The following is a 16,962-nucleotide window of genomic DNA, read 5'->3' on the forward strand; positions in this document are numbered from 1 at the left end:
TCTCTCACTCTCTCTTTAAAAGAAAAAAAAAAAACAAGGATGTTGTGTCCACCGATAACTAAAAAATAAATAATAAAATTAAAAAAAAAAAAAAAAGAATACAAACAAGAAGCCGGACACAGTGGCCCACACCTGTAATCCCAGCAGCTCAGGAGGCTAAGGCAGGAGAATTGCAAGTTCAAAGTCAGGTTGGGATTGTAGCAATTTAGTAAGACCCTAACAACTCAGTGAGACCCTCTCTCTAAATAAAATATAAAAAGGGCTGGGGGTACGGCTCAGTGGTTAAGTGCCCCCAGGTTCAATCCCTGGTACCCCCCCAAAAAAAACCCCAAATACAATCAATAATAAATGCCAGAAAAGACGTAGAAAAAAAGGAACTTTTACACCTGCTGGCGGGATTGTAAATTGGGACAACCACTGTGGAAAACGGTGTGGAGGCTCCTCAAAGGACAGGCATGGAGCAACCACGGGACCCAGCTACATCATTCTTCAGTATTTATCCTAAAGAATTAAAATCACCATACGATAGTGACACATGCAGACCCTTGTTTGTAGCAGCACAGTTCACAATAGCCAGACTATGGACCAGCCTGGGTGTCCATCGATGAAAGAAAAAAGAAAATGTGATACACACACACACACACACACATGCACACACACACAGAGATATGTACACACACACAATGTGTTTTATTCATCCACAAAGAAAAATGAAATTTTGGTGTTTGCAGTAAATGGATAGAGACCATCATGTTAAGTGAAATAAGTCAAACTCAGAAGGTCACGGGTCATACATTTTCTCTCACATGGGGAAACCAGAGGGAATAGGGAAATGAAGGCAGGGGTAGATCTCCTAAAAATCAGAGGGAGATCAACAGAGGAAAGGGTGCAAGGGGTAGGAGGAGAGAGGGAGGAGAAGTGCTGGGGAGCGATATTGGCCAATATATATCATTCTATTGTGCCCACGTGCACAGATGGGAGGAGAAATCCCATCAATATGCAATATGTAATGCACCAATTAAAAAATGTGGAAAGAAAAAAATTCTACCGGTACCAAAAAAAAAAAAAAAGCGGGGGGGGGGGGCTGAGGATATAGCTCAATGGCAAAGTACACCTGGGTTCAAGCCCCAGCTCCCAAGTCATAACAACAACAATAAAATTGTTTGCAAACCAATACACACAGGTAGGGTTCTGGCAATCAGTCCACAAACCCACCTGCATAATGTCATTATTTTCTGTAATTCATCTTAGAGTCCCCCTTTGATGCTCCACTTGGCCGAGGCAACAGGTAACAAGTGCAGCTTCAAAGTTCCCAAGATTGGGCCACAAAATCCCAGGATATTTAGCAAGACCGAATATGGGGGCACGCTGGGAAAAGGGCGAGTTGGCAGTATCTCAATGGTCCCTCTGGTGCTGCAGTTGGCACCACATCTGCTCTGGGCTTGAGAAGGGGGAGTGTTTTGTGAGCCCCCTACAGTCCCAACCAGCTGGTAGGCTCGAGAGTCTTTCCTCAGTGGGAATAGCAGTGCATAATCCCAGCAGCTCAGGAGGCTCAGACAGGAGGATCAAGGGTTCAAGGCCAGCCTCAGCAATTTATTGAGGCCCTCAGGAACTCAGCAAGACCCTGTCTTTAAATAAAAAAACAAAAAGGGCTGGGGATGTGACTCAGTGGTTAAGTACCTCTGGCTTCAATCCCTGGTGCCAAAAAAAAAAAAAAAAAAAGCCATTCTCTGGGGACTCAGCCAAGGCACAGTGGCAGATCCCCTCCCATTCTGGGCCAAGGTCTCTGCTTAGGCATTCCATTCCCTGAAGGGCTTCAGCTTTGGAAACACATAAACCAGCTTTTCTACTCTTAGGGATGCTACGTGCATCCCTTGGGGTAATGAGCACAGAAAAATAGGAAAATGTAGGAAAGAACAAAACAGATTAAAACAGAAATATATTGCATGGCTAGGCACAGAGGTGCACCCCTGTAATCCCAGTGGCTTGGGAGGCTAAGGCAGGAGGATTGCAAGTTTGAGGCCAGCCTCCGCAATGTAGTGAGAACCTATCTCAAAAATAAAGAACAAAAAAAAAAAAGGCTGAGGATGTGGCTCAGCGGTAAAGGGCCCCTGAGCTCAATCCCCAGTACCACAAAATTAAAAAAAAAGAAATACATGTGTATTCTGCAGATCATGCTGGTTAAGGAGGGGGGAGGTCCCTGGAGAGGCCAAGATGCACACATCCAGCCAAGAGGCAAGAACAGTACAGGGGAGAGAAATCAGAGCCACCTGGAAACAGAACGAGGTGGGGACAGGGTTAGGGAAGGTGAGGAAGGAGGAAGCATCAAGAGTGGCCTGAGGGCCGGCCTGAGGACATAGGATGGCTTCACCTTGTACTTGGTGCACTGGCTTCAGGAACACTCTCTTCCTCTGTAACCTCTCCACCTGGCCAGCTCCTACTCAGACTTCAGATCTTCATTCATTCAAGCGTCTCTATGCAGAGCTGCCTTGTCTGTCCCAGGGCCAGGTCTGGCTCCTTGGAGGCCCTCAGTGTGCCAAGGAATGTCCCCAGGATCTGTTGGGTCTGAGTTGATGGGGGCTCACTTGCATCCCCAGTGCTCAGCACTTAGTAGCTGCTCAACAAAGGCTCCAAAACACAGGCAGAAGAGACAGGACTATATCCTGCAGGCTGGCCTTTCTCAAGGGGAGTGTGGTTGCTGGGTTTCCAAAGACAGACTCCCCCCATGTTCCTCTCATGTTCACTCCCAAAGGGAATGCGTTGTCACTCTGACTGTATAAGATTCTGTGTGTGTGTGTGTGTGTGTGTGTGTGTGTGTGTGTGTGTGATCAGTGTCCCTGAGGGACACAGGACTTGCACACAAGTCTGGAGGCAGAAAACAAAGTTGACACATGTTGCTGTTAGCAGGGGCCCATCCCGGTGCCAGGGATAAATACATTGGCCTGGGAGCACAGAAGGTAGAGGGTGGGGCACAGAGATGCCCTTAACACCAGAGCAGCAGATGGTAATGTGCAGTCCTCACCTTCTGCGGGCCTCCCTACTCTTTTTTTTTTTTTTTGCACTGAGCCTTGAACCCAGGTCCTGGTGCATGCTAAGTATATGCCCTGCCACTGAGCTACACCCCAGCCACCGAGCCTGCTCTGAGGAAAACAAATGTTCCCACAACCCACTGCGGTGTGGCTCATTCATTTACTTGTCTAGGAAGGTGCCTGGCCTTTGTGGAAGCTCAATTCTCTACCGACTGCAGCAGGAAGGAGAGAACCTTCTCCAAGTGCTCAGTGAGCCGTGGGAGAGGCCAGTCAGGTAACCAAGCCTCAGGGATTACCATTCCCGCTGGGAAAAGCTGCTGTGCGGATTAAAGCAGATAATATATAGGAAAGTCCAGGCAGTTTAATAAACTCAGGTTCAGAATCTGGGAAGAGAGAAGCCGGGCTGACAGGGGGGAAAGGACAGGAGGTGGCGCTGGGTGGATTGACACAGATGGGTCCCTGGAAAGAGCCCCACCTGGAAACCTCAAGGGGCCTGGGGGAACCCCCATGGGCCACAGCACCGTGGACACCTCTGCCCTACCCAGCCGGCTGGCAGGAATTTGCCCTGGTGACCTCCCCCAGGCACACTCCTGTCACTATGGAGACAGGCTGCAGAACAAGCGGCTTGATTGTCCCTGCTCAGCGGGGCAGGTGAAACCCTGGCCACGTGACCGATACTGGGCCAGGTGCGGTTATGGAACAGAAGCCACCTCCCACCTTAACCCATTCAACACCGCCGCCACCACCACCACCGGGGTGCAGTGTCCCTGCTGCTTCAAGCCACACCCCTTTGGCCCTTGGTCCCCAACCACAATAGCAGTGATGAAATACAGCAGCATTGCACTAGGGTCAGTGGAGGGCAGATTCCAGGAAGGAATCGGACTGGGCCACCCACTGGCTGAGTGACCCACTGGCTGGGTGACATGGAGCTGGGTCAGTTTGCCTCCTCCCTTTCCTTGGGGGAATGGATGCCCCAGGAAGGCTGGGATTACCAGGAACAAGGATGTGAAAATGTACTCTCTACCCCACTGGCCTGACACTCCCACTTGAGAGAAGGAGACCCTCACTAACCCACAGCGGGCCTGCAATAAACTGGGGAGGGCGGGTGGGCAGCCGTGGGCCTTCCTCAATAGCAGCGGGTCCCTTACAGGCAGCTGCCACCCGCCCACCACTTTCTCTGGAATGTTCACACCGACACCTCAAACCAACAGGTTTTTCTGCTTACCAGGCCCAACCTTGACCAGCTGGGTGACAGGGCTGGGCTGGGGGCTAGGGACTGAGTACAGGCTTCAAGGCAGAGGTGCCCCCAAATCACAGCTCTTTGGCTCCAGAGCTGGAGGTCAAAGGTCATGGGACAGGCTCAGGTTACAAGGCTAGACAGTAGGGAGGGGGTAGTGTTTGCAAACACCTTTGAAATACTACCTTTCTGAACCAGTAGCCTCCATTTCCTGCTTCCCCAGCTCTAGAAAAGCACCCTTGGATGACCCCTCCCAGGCCTAGGACCAGCCCCATCCAGGGCTCAGGTGTCCCCATCACACCCCTAATAAACTAAGCTGGCAGCAAAAGAGCACACCACCTGGTGTTCTAGAGTCCCCAGTGACTGCAGGGCCCTCCTCAGATTAGAACAGAACACCTGCTGAGAGCCCCAGGCAAGGAGAGGGCACCTGGGAGTGCCCAAAAGAGGTGGGGGAGGCAGGTGTGCCACTGGGGGCCCACGGGTCATGGTCTGGAGGGAGCAATGGCCTGGCTACCTACTGAAGCTCCGCGTAAGCACTTGCAGGTGCTCTTGAACCCCTTGATGATCAGTCAGCAAAATTACTATTACACCTTGGACACAGGAAACTGGCCTAGGGCAGACACAGGAAAGGCCAGCTCTAGAGGACTGTGCAGGAGTTTGACAAATGCTTTGAGGACACAGGGTAGAAAAGATTCATCTCAACTCAGGAAATCTGGGAAGAATTGAGGAGGAGGTGGCAGTTATCCTGGGCCCTGAAAGATGGGCAGGATTCTGGAAGGCCAACATAGCCCCAGAAAAGGGAATGCAGGAAAGATCTCACTGGGGGAGCCTGAGAGTGCTTTGATTTAAACTCCTAACTTTAAGGACAGAGAGTCCCTGAAGGCTTCTAAGCAGAAGGACCCCTGATGACACCAACAGGGAAAGAAAAAAAATCAAAAGCAGCTACTCTTGAAAGTGTTAAAGGATGGACTGCAGGGGAGGCCAGCTGAGACCTGAAGCAACCTAGCCCAAACTGGGAGAGACCAGGACAGCTGGCTGGGGTTCCCAAACGAAGTGGTTTCCATGCAAGATGAGCTAAGTTCTGAGGGTGGAAAGATGAGGATTGCCTGTTACTCTGCTACTAAATGGCAGGGTGCCGATCTGTCCAGCAAATGATCGCAACAGTGCAAACACCTGGCTGGGGTTTGACCCTAGTCTCATACCCTGACTCGCATCAGGAAAGGGACCAGACCGAAATTCTGGTTGTTTCTTGCACAAGTCTTTTACCCTCTTCAATTTTCTCGTCTGTGAAGAGCCCACAGGGGTTGAAGATGATCTCTAGAGCTCCTCCTAGCTCTTTCTAGAGGGGACTTCAGGACGCATAAAGTGCTCTCGTACCGTCGAACCCCAGCTGTGGAGCATGGCGCCACCAAGCTGGCGCCCGGACGACAGGAGCCACTCCTGGCGCCTCTCACCCCCGCGCCAGCGGCATAGAAAGAATGGCACCCACCCAGTGCGGTGCGTGAGGACAGATGAAGAGGCCAGGTGGGGGCCGGGCGCCGGCCAAGGCAGAGCCTCTCTGGCTTGCCAAGGACCCGCCCCGCGGCCGCGCAAGCTCGCGCTCTGAACTGGGGACGTGTGCAGCGGCGCGGACTGGATTCCCAGATCGCTGTGCCACCTGCAAAGAGCAGAGCACGACGGGGCGGGGCGGAGCCAGAGTCTCGGATGGCCCCGCCCAGGGCGTGGCCAGGGGCACGGCCGAGCGCAGCCAGCGGAGATTACGTAGAGACGCACGGGGCGGGGCAAGGGGGCGGACTGGTCTCTGGGATTACGTAAGGGGACACAACCAGGGGGCGGGGACTCGATGGACTCTTCGAGGGCGGGGAGAGGGGCGGGGCTCCAGACAGAAATGGGCAGGGCTCCGTGCGAAAGCGGGAGGCGGAGCGTGGGCAGGCCGTCCCCTGCGAGGTGCGTGCCGGGTAGTGGCCGGCATGCTCTGCTGGGCCCGAGCCTGCAGGCTTCCCCGTGGGGCGCTCGGTCCCTCCACTCCAAGCTTCTCGAGGGTGCCCGTCGCACTCAGCAGCAGCAACGGCCAAAGGGAGGGCAAGCCGAGGTCAGTCAAGGGCACTGGAAAGTGGTGCCCTCTGCTCCTCCTCCCGCCCAGCCCCATGACCTTAACGGCCCCTCCTCCCCTTGGGCCCACCCCCTCCCCCGTCTCTCCTTCGGCAACCCTTCCCCCCTCTCCCAACTCAGACCCTCCCCCCATCGTCCCCGCAGGCCGCTACCGCTGTCCTACAGGCTTCTGGACGGGGAGACGACCCTCCCGGCTATAGTCCTTCTGCATGGGCTTTTCGGCAGCAAAACCAACTTCAACTCCATTGCCAAGGCTTTGGCCCAGCAGACAGGCCGGAGGGTGAGCTTCCGGGTGGGGCGGGGCCTAGGAGTGGGGCGGGGCCAGTCCCTAACCCTCACTTTGGGGGCCCTGGTTGAGGAGTGGCAGTTTTCTGGACACAGTAACCTTGAAGCAGAAATGGAAGAAGTCCTTCCAAGGATGAGTTCGCTGTTCCGGCGAACCCAGGCCTTGGAGGGACTCCCCATTCCTATTCCCTCATGCTGCCATGTGTCCATCCTTCGTTCATGTTTTAGATCTCCACTGGCCTACTCCACACTGAGCTAAGACCAACACCCTCCCTTTGAAAGTCCCTGATTGTTCACCAGGGACGGCAGGGAGCTCACCACCTTTTAACATTCCTCTGTTGGAAATTCTTGGAGTCTCCTTCTGGACTTATTCTGGGGCTACACCTAGCCAGTCCATTCCTTCAGAGACGTGGTCACACCCTTTGGGCCTTCTCTTTTCTAGCAGAGCGTCCCCAGTTCTCCATCTGGACCTCTTGGGTCTGGGCACTGGGCACTCTCACAATCTGAGCCCTTCCCTTTCCTCAAGGTCTGTCCCCAGACTCGCCCACCTTGATCTGCAGTCCCTATTGGGATACCTGTGCTGCCCCATCTCCCCAGGTGCTGACAGTAGATGCTCGGAACCATGGTGACAGCCCCCACAGCCCAGATGTGAGCTACGAGGCCATGTGCCAGGACCTGCAGAGCCTCCTGCCCCAGCTGGACCTGGCACCTTGTGCCCTCATTGGCCACAGTATGGGAGGAAAGACAGCCATGCTGCTGGCGCTCCAGAGGGTGAGCCGCCCCTGTCTGGGCTACCTCTCTCCAACTTAGACCTTAGATGCCCAGCAGGTGACCTGGGACTCATAAGCCTTAGAGGGCCAAGTTTGGGCTCCAGGAACTGGGCCTGCTCTGAGACTGGTCCCCAGTCCAATTATCTCCCACAGCCAGAGTTGGTGGAACGGCTGATTGCAGTGGACATCAGCCCAGTGAAGACCACAGGCACCTCAAAGTTTGCGACCTACGTGGCTGCCATGAAGTCCATAGACATCCCAGATAAGATGCCCCGCTCCCAGGCTCGAAAACTGGCTGATAAGCAACTCAGCCATGCTGTCCAGGTAATGCACCCAAGCTCCCTGATGGTACTGTATGTAGACTAGGACCTGTGAAGGGCAGAGTGGTGGCCTCACAGGGAGCCACCCACCTGCACTCAACTTTAGACCCCCATAGGACATGGCCGTGCGGCAGTTCCTGCTCACCAACCTGGTGGAGGTAGATGGGCACTTCCAATGGAGAATGAACTTGGATGCCCTGGCTGAGCACTTGGATGAGATTATGAACTTCCCACCACAACAGGAACCCTATTCTGGGCCATCTCTCTTCCTCCTTGGTGGAAGTTCCCATTATGTATGGTAAGCCAGCCCCGGCTACAGGAGGGCCACACCTTACTCCCTTAGCCCCCCAGCCTGGGGAGGACTGGGGTGTGGGCACAGGGTACCTGAGAGCCTGGAAACCACTGGGCATGTGGACTCAGGTTGCTCTCCCTCTCTCCCCACCCTACCCCTGTTTGTCCCTTTCTGTCCCCATTTACTCCTTCTCAATGGCTGCCCCTGTGATGCCCAGTCCCAGTCACCACCCTGAGATTAGGCGACTCTTTCCTGGCGCCCGGATACAGACTGTGCCTAACGCCAACCACTGGGTTCATGCTGACCGCCCCCAGGACTTCATGGCTGCTGTCCAAAGCTTCTTGGTCTAAGAGGTGCTGCCTGCAAGAGGAGCAGAAGGTCCCAGGCTTCGTGTCCTTGCAGCCTGTTCACGTTGCCACACAGGACTCGGGCGCGTACTGAGAGGGAATGGGGGTGTGCAGTGGCCAGGCCTCCAGGTTTAATGAATAAAGACAATTCCCCAAAATCCTCCAACGAGTTCTCACCACCAGCGCCCCAGTCGGGCCCAGGGGCTCCTGGCAGCACCAGGGTCCCCATGGGCACCCTGAGCGTCCCTGGCTTCTCTCTGCAGCTGACTCTGGACCTGCTGCCTCACCAGCTGCTGCATGTCCTCCTGGGGCAGGAGAGCAGGTTCAGGGCTGGTGCTAGACCGGCTCCCCACACCGCCCAGGCCCACCTGGCACCCCCACCTACCTCCCAGGCTTCCACCTCCTGTCTCAGCCTCAGTTTCTCCTCCAGGACCTCCAGCAGCTGGGCCTCCACCGCCCGCAGCCTGGCCTTGCATGTGTCCAACTCGGCCTCCACTGCCCGCTTCCTGCAGGTCGCAGGGACCGCAGCCTGAGGCTCTGGGCCCTGGCGGTGGGCAAATGTGACCACAGCCCCAGCCTTAGCCACACTGTGGGTGTTCTAGTGGCTTCTCTCCAGGATCGCCTGACTCCCCCGCCCCCCCTAAGCAGAGGCTTGAGGATGGCCCTGTCCCTGCCCACTCAGCAGGGGCCCTGAGTGTGGCCCTCTCCCCACCCACCCCAGTCCCCACAGGTGTCCTCACTTGGCGATGGCTTCATCCCGCTCCTGCAGGACCTGGTCCAGGGAAGGCTCTGTCTGGATGGCCCCCAGTGCTCCAGCTGCTGGAGATTCTGGGCTCTGTTGTAGGGGACAGAGGAGGGGACCATGATCTGGGGCTCCGCTAAATGAGGTGTCCCACCCTGGAATTTTCTACCCTGGCCTTGACCATGACGCTGGTGTCAGGAGGGGAGGAAGCTGAGGTGCCCTGTACCGGCTTCAAGCACCCTGGCTTGTGGCTGCTGGGAAGTAGAGCACAGACCCGAGAGGGCGGCAGGTGACACTGCTGCTTGGTCTCAGGGCCAGCAGAATGGGCAGGGTGTTTGAGCCTCCAGGGACGGGAGTCCTCACCCCCTCCTCAGGAAAGGAGAAGGTAAATGGGTTCAGGACACTTACCCCTTGAGAGTCCTGGACAGAAAGAGTGGCCGGGTGACAGGGATTCTTGTCGGCAGGGTGGGGCAAGGAAAGGACATGGCCCTTGCCCTCCCTTCCAGGCAAGGCACTCCCTGGCAGGCGGGCCCCAGTGGGCAGGCCCCAGCAGGCGGGCCCAGGGCAAGGAGCATAGGGCCCCTCCCTCCTATCCTGCATCCTGCCCAGTCCCTCTGCCAGTGCCTTCCTGCCCAGTCACAGGCCTCCTTTCTACTGCCTCTTGTGATGACAGGGTCAGCAAGATGCTGCAGCCCCCCACACCCCCATGAAGGTTCTGTTCTTGACATCTGGAATGGCATCGCCTCCACACAGCTCTGATCTCACCTCACAGGAAATAAGGAAAAAAGTTTTATTTGTGGCAGACGTCTCCAGACTAACAGTCCCTTGATATGTTGCTGAGGCTGACTGTGGATTTTTGATCCTCCTGCCTCGGCTTCTTGAGTCGATGGGATTTCAGATGGCACCCAGCCCTCTAGACAACTTGTCTGTCCCTCCTCCCTCCATGCATTGCTACATTCTAGGGAGCAGGTCTCAGGACCCCACATCACCTTCAGTGACAGTCTCTCTCTATGGGCACATTGAGTGACAAAACTCATAAGGAGACTCATCCCCACTGAGAGGCCTTTGCAGTAAGATTGTGTCTTGGGGACTGTGTTTTCGACTCAGCCCAAGCAGTAAATGCTTCCTCTAAGACCCTCTGTGACTCCTGATCTCTGGTCCTGACCAGTGAGGGTTGCTTCAATGGCCAGTCTCAGTGATTTTTGTGACTGGACCCCAGGTCAAGAGGTGGGCTTGGGCTGTATGGCTCTGCCATGAGCAGACAGGCCCTGCTCCCAGGGTGCTCCAGGGCTAGGAAGGATGAAGCTCAGGCATGGTGGTAAGAGAGTGGCAGTGGTCCCCGGGTGGGAGCACAGAGACAGCCCCTCAGACCCATCAGCCACAGGGATTCCTGAGGAGTTTGTCCAAGGTGAATCTTGCAGGCTGTCTGTCAGAGCCAGGACAAGGGCTAACATTTAAACTTTTTATTTTGAAACAATTTTAAATTGCTGTTTGATGTTTAAAAAAAGCTTTTGCAGTTAAATATTCTATTATGGTATCAAACGTTATGCCTGATTGTACATCTTGCTGGTCTCCCTCAATCAAGAACAATTTGCAGTCTTTGAGTTTCATGACCTTGACATGTTTGTAGTTTGCAGGGAAGTTATTTTGTAGATAGTCCTTCATTGGTCTTGCTCCGATCCTCCCTCTGATTGGACCACTGTTGTGCATTTAATGAATGCTGCGTTCTATCCAACGTCGACTGGAAACATGACTGGGGGTGTTAATTAAGAAGCATAAAAAAGTGGCTCACACCTGAAATCCCAGTGGCTTGGGAAGTTGAGGCCGGAGGATTGTGAGTTCAAAGCCAGTCTCAGCAACTCAGTGAGACCCTGTCTTTAAATAAAGTATATAAAAAAGGGGTGGGGATGTGGCTCAGTGGTTAAGTGTCCCTGGGTTCAATCCCTGGTACCAAAAAAAAAAAAAAAAAAAAACAAGCTGGGCATGGTGGCGCATGCCTATGATCTCAGCAGCTCTGGAGGCTGAGGCAGAAGGATCACAAGTTTGAGGTGAGCCTCTGCAACTTAGTGAGGCCTGAAGCAACTTAGCAAGACGCTGTCTCAAAATAAAATGTAAAAAAGGCCGGGGACGTGGCTAAGTATTTAAGCACCCCTGAGTTCAGTCCCTCGTACCAAAAACAGACGGAAAGAAATGAACAAGTACATATAAGAACTGCAATGGAGAAAAAGTTGGGCTAGGGATGTGGCTCAAGCGGTAGTGCGCTCGCCCGGCATGCGTGCGGCCCGGGTTCGATCCTCAGCACCACATACAAAGATGTTGTGTCCGCCGATAAATAAATATTAAAATTCTCTCTCTCTCAAAAAAAATCTTAAAAAAATAAAATAAAAATAAAATTATAAAAAAAGAAAAAATTGACGGAATGGGAAGGACCATTTTACATAATTCTGCAGTTACCCTAAGGACATCCCAAATATTCACATACCTAAATGTAAAACAGCCACCTTGATCATGCTCAGGATTTGGGATCTCATTATCAGTAAGTGACGGCATCAATGACAGGTTCAAAAGCGCTGTGTTTCCAAGCAAAAATGACAATGATGGGTTGAGACAACTGTCAAGGGTCCCGGAGGAGGCGCTTGGGATGAGACGTGATTCTTTCAATGTCAAGGGGAGGCAGAAATTCAAGGGAAAGGTTTGGAAAAATCTTTCACAAACCAGGAGAGTGGGAAAGCTTTGTTTCTACATAAAATTCTCCTTTGAAATATAGGACTTTAAATATTTAAAATTTCAATATTTTAGCCACTCTTCCTAAGTAGGGATTCAATTATTCATCTCCATCTCTAAACGTTTAAATTAAAATATGAGGCCAATTCTCTTTTAATCTCCTCATTAGGAAAAAGAAGAGAGATTTATATTCAGGCATAGAGCGAATTCCATCCCAAAGTGCTGTCTCAACTGCCTGCATCCCCCGAGTCCTGCTCCCCATAATGGCTTGTCCCGGGCCTCAGGTGGAGGCAGATGGTGGCTCCGGACTAATGGTGGACTGGGGTCGAGGAGAACAAACGTGGCAGGCAGCTGCCCCTCGGACAGGGGACTGGACTCTGTGCTCAAAACAGATGGGATTTGCTGGGCTGGTGGTTTATAAATGCTGTCACACAATCCTTCACATCCTTGTCTGTGGGTGCCTCCCTGAACCTCATTGTCCTCATCTGTAAAATGGGTCTAGTAGGGTGGCCTCCCTGAAAGGGTCACAGTAATGGTTAAATAAGACCCCCACACTGTGACCAGTGCTTTGTACCATAAATGAGTCAGGACCAGGAAAGGAGCCCAAGAGAATAGACCTGCAGGACCCAAGAAAGCAACGACAGCACAACCTTAACATCAACAGCAACCACACACACACACACACACACACACACACACACATACATGCACGCACACGCGTGCAAACACCAGCCACGAAGGGTCAGTTGCCCTTCCTGTTCTCCTCACGACTTTGCCCCAGAAATGTCTGTTCCTGAATCTTTCACAAGTTTCCTGCTCCAGACCTCCAGTCCCTGTACTTCCCCAGCACTGGCTTGTCATTGTCACAGCGTTTTCTCCCATCAGCCGGAGGGCTTCTAGATGAGGTGGTGACCTCATCCCAACCCCAGCACACAGGTGCAAAGCAGGAGCAGCGGGGAGGAGGCAACACCGGTCTTGTCCAGCAGGTGGCAGCAGGCCCCAACATCAGTATCCCAACAGCCTTGGGCTCACCCAGGCCCAAGATCGGGATGGAAACTTCAAACTGTGCCCAGGGCCTTGGAGAGCCCCCAAAGTCCCAGCCAGGGCTCCTTTATGGGAACACTGCTCATTCAAATGTGCGAATTTTTAACAATACATCTGCAAACACTGGGAATCAGTGAAATATGACCAGGTTCCTGCCCTGCAGTTCCTGAGTCTAAGGAGGGGACAGACACTGTCCACACCTGACAGTTAATGCAGTCATTAGGTCTTCATGGGACATGCAGAAGGAGCCCAAACTCATCCTCCTGCTCTCACAGAGGAATGATTGGAGGAGGTGATGTCTAGGGGAAGGGCTAGGGGTCACAGCCACATGCATGGGGGAGGAAGGACACAGGCTTGGGACACTGACATTGCAAAAACCAAGAAGATGCGTGCCACGGGTTGTAGGGACTGCAGTGGGTGGGCACTGCAGCCAGCTGCTCATGGCGGTAAGGCTGGGCCAGGCCACAGAGGACATGGCAAGTCACGTTGACATACCAGGACCTCCTATTGCCCAGGCAATAAGGAAACCTCACTGCCCAGAACAAATGGGCGTGGACAGGCAGGAGTGGTGGTGCATACTGGGAACCCCAGTGACTCAGGGGTCCGAGGCAGAGGATGATGAAGAGCATGGGCAACTGAGAGAGACCCTGCCTCAAAATAAAAAATTGTTGGAAGGCGGAGGGTGAAGCTCACTTCCACCCCAGTTTCACACACACAAGTGGGAGGCGGAAACAGAAGCCGGTATTGGGGCTTACAGCTGCCCCCTTCACTGCAGTGGGGACAGGATATCGAGGAACAGACAGCAGGGGGACAGGGGTGTGGCATGGGGTCTGGTTCCCAGGGAGAATGAGCCCCCCTCTCACAATCCCTGCCTTGGTTACCCCCTGGAGTACCCTTCCCCATCCCCCACCTGGCCACTTCCAGTCCAAATACCCCCCACCCCCGCTCCACGGAGTGTCCCAGATTCCAGGAGGTCGGCTGCCCTGGGGGACCCATGGCATCTTCCACACAGGGTCTAACTCAGCCCAGGCCCTTTTTCTGGCTCCTCTGTCTCCATCCATCCATGGTCTGTCAGGAAACATTCCAGGTGGAGCATTCTTACACACACACACACACACACACACACACACACACACACACGTGAACACATGCACACACACACTCCCTGGACAGTGGCCTATAACTTCCACCTCCACCTGAGCGAGACTATTCCTGACTCCAAGCCTCCAGCCCCTGCTGGGACCCCACATGGGCCATCCGGGCGACCCCCCTGCACGTTGAAGCAGACCCCTCGAACACCAGATGTCCCCATCTGAAGTCACCTCCTTCCCATTCATTCTGGAGGCTAGTCCTATTGGCGCCACCTTTCCCAGGTACCTGGAATATGACGGTTTCTCACCTCCACCACTGCCATGGCCCTGGGCCAACACTGTCACCTTGCGCCTAGTAGGTGCCCCTGCTTCTGCCCTCAACCCCCATCTGTCCCTTTTCAACCCAGAGCCAGGCTGTTAAAGTCAAGAGAGGGTTACATCCCTCCTCACTCAGAAGCCCCCTGTGGTCCCCATGCCTCTTGGACAAGCCTTCCATGACCTGCCCCTCCCTCAATTGCTCCACCCCTTCTGGGCTTGTCCTTGCCCCCTGTGGTCCAGCGAGGACCAGGCCTCCTGGCCTCCTGGTTCTTACCCAAGTGTGCCAGGCAAGCTCAGTCCTCACACGAGCTGTTCCCTCCACCCAAAGTGCCCCTCCATACATGGCTCACTCCTACCCCCTTCTCAATTTCCACACACGCAAGGGCCTACCTGACCATCAAATTTAAAATTCCCCTCCCCAGCCCCAGCAGTCTCTATTCCTTGTTCCCTACTTTATCTTCCCTATAGCACATTATCATCACTGTGATATTATAGACCAAGGACTCCATGAGGGCAAGGACTTTTGTCTGGCTTGTTTTCTGCCCTATCCCCAGAATCTAGAGTAGCCAGCCCAGAGTAGATGCTCAATAAATACCTTTCAAACAAAGGAATGGGAATCTAACCCACAAGGCTCCGCCTTCTCTACACAGTAAAGTTTAGCATTCAAGGCCTGCCTCCCTGGCCTTGTGTGCCACCTATGCCCACTCAGGCTCACTTAGTACCACAGTAGACCCTTGATGTGCTCCAAGAGCATGCCCACTCCCCCCCGCCCCTGCTATTTTCTTTCTTTTTTGGTAGCAGGGGTTTAACCCTGGGGTGCATGTCACTGAGCCACATCCCCAGCCTTTTTATTTTTTAGTTTTTGGCGGACACAACATCTTTGTTTGTATGTGGTGCTGAGGATCAACCCGGGCTGCATGCATGCCAGGCGAGCGCGCTACCGCTTGAGCCATATCCCCAGCCCCCTTATTTTTTAATTTTGAGACAAGGTTTCACTAAGTTGCTTCAGTTCTCACGAAATTGCTAAGACTGGCCTCAAATTTGCAATCCTCCTGCCTCAGCCTGCCTCATTTCTGGGATTACAGGTGTGCACCACCACGCCCAACTTCCTGTGTCTTTCTTTTGTCCAGGATGCTGCAACCTCACCCCCTCATCCTACTCGATGTCAGTTGTCTAGGTCACAATCCTCGCTGGCAGTCACCCTTTGGGAAGGCACTCTGGCTCCCTCTCATATTAGAACCAGATCTGGGTGCCCTACTTCACCAGGACCACCCTCAGTACAGAGCAGGGGCCCCAGCACATGGCTTCCCATGTGGTGTTTGATGAATTAATGAATAAAGTATAAGGTTTATATCAGAAAACCAGAGTTTAGGGTGAAGGGCTCCCACACCTTTCTTTATTCTTCTTTGATGCAACCATTTCATGTGTCTCAATGACTGACGCTGGGTGACCCCAGGGCTCTCTGAGGCCAGGAGCTGTCTCCACTTCCCAGACAGCCAGACTGGTCTCTAGGAAAGCTCAGTGGACCAGGAGCCAGGCAGCTCCCCCTGCCACTTGTTCCTCATAACCCTGGGCAAGGTCCTCTAGCAGGTGGGTCCTCGTTTCTCATCAGTCACATGGGGTGCCCCGGACACCGCCTCTGCAGGGCATTCAAGGTTGAAACCTGGACAACTAGAAGCAGCGAAACTGTCTTCAGTGCCAGGTTACATCCCTGGGCCAGATTTTCCAAGGAAGAAGGGAAGGCTGGAGCGTGTCCCCAGTCTGTCTCTCAGCCAGCTAACCTGTGCCGGAAGTCTGGGAGAGGTGCCAGGCCCAGACACACTGGGCAGCAGGAGCTGGACAGGCTCCAGAGTAATGCCTTAGCAGCCCTGGGTAAGGCAAAGGGGAGTGCTTGGCTTGAGGTTAAGAGGGTCTGAGCCACTACACAGAAGAGACAGCTGGGACTCAAGGGGATGCTGGTGTGAGTGTATGTGTGTGTGCGTGCACGTGTACTCCTGCAACAGATGCTGGCAGGGACCTAAAGGTTACATCTGTTCCTGACTAGCCCCCACTTCCAGTCCTCCGCAGGTACTACTAAGATCTTCCCATTGATTCAACAGGAACCTGGGCCCCAGTCTATGCTGCTCCAGCTTCCAGATAGGAAGTAGGACCTCAGGCCTGGGACTCAGGGTTGGGGAAGTGGGAAAAGGGGAAGGAGGGACCTGTAACTTAAATCTCCCTTTCCCAAAGATCAAGGGCTTCCTACATTCTGCTAGGTGTAGAAAGTAAAGAAAAAAAGGGCGGTCACCCAGCATGGGACAGATTAAGTTCTGGGGAAAGAGGGGCTCAGAGCCTGTGTCTGGAGGAGATGATGGGAGAAGTGGAAGAGCAGGGGCTCAGAGGCTGGAACTCTCGGTGTGTGTGTGTGGGGGACTTTGAGTAAAGGAAGGAAGGGGCGCAGGGGGTCCCTAGTCAATAAAGTCAAGGAGGGAGTTCCAATCTCTAGCCAAACCGGGGCGAAGTGACAAGCTCTGGAGTGAGGATCCAGGGTCCAGACCGAGGACGCCGAGTGGTCGACTGGAAAGGGGGCTGGGGCAGGGGAGGAACAAGGGCTCTGGGACTCCATCCTCTTAAGGGATCCTGCCTGGGGAGGGTAGGACAACGCAGGCTGC

General features: G+C 53.8%; 1 protein-coding gene across 1 annotated transcript; it reads left to right on the forward strand.

Annotated features, from left to right (window-relative positions):
- Positions 1-6,174: 6,174 nt before the first annotated feature.
- Positions 6,175-8,552, forward strand: Abhd11 (abhydrolase domain containing 11). Its single transcript, XM_026396884.2, has 6 exons — positions 6,175-6,358; positions 6,523-6,658; positions 7,261-7,434; positions 7,587-7,757; positions 7,870-8,051; positions 8,263-8,552. Exons 1-6 carry the CDS (start codon positions 6,237-6,239, stop codon positions 8,393-8,395), a joined length of 918 nt encoding a protein of 305 aa, XP_026252669.1. The 5' UTR covers positions 6,175-6,236; the 3' UTR covers positions 8,396-8,552.
- The last annotated feature ends 8,410 nt before the right edge of the window (positions 8,553-16,962 follow it).

The sequence above is a fragment of the Urocitellus parryii genome, chromosome 9 (assembly GCF_045843805.1).
Source record: "Urocitellus parryii isolate mUroPar1 chromosome 9, mUroPar1.hap1, whole genome shotgun sequence".
In the NCBI taxonomy this organism is placed as follows: domain Eukaryota; kingdom Metazoa; phylum Chordata; class Mammalia; order Rodentia; family Sciuridae; genus Urocitellus; species Urocitellus parryii.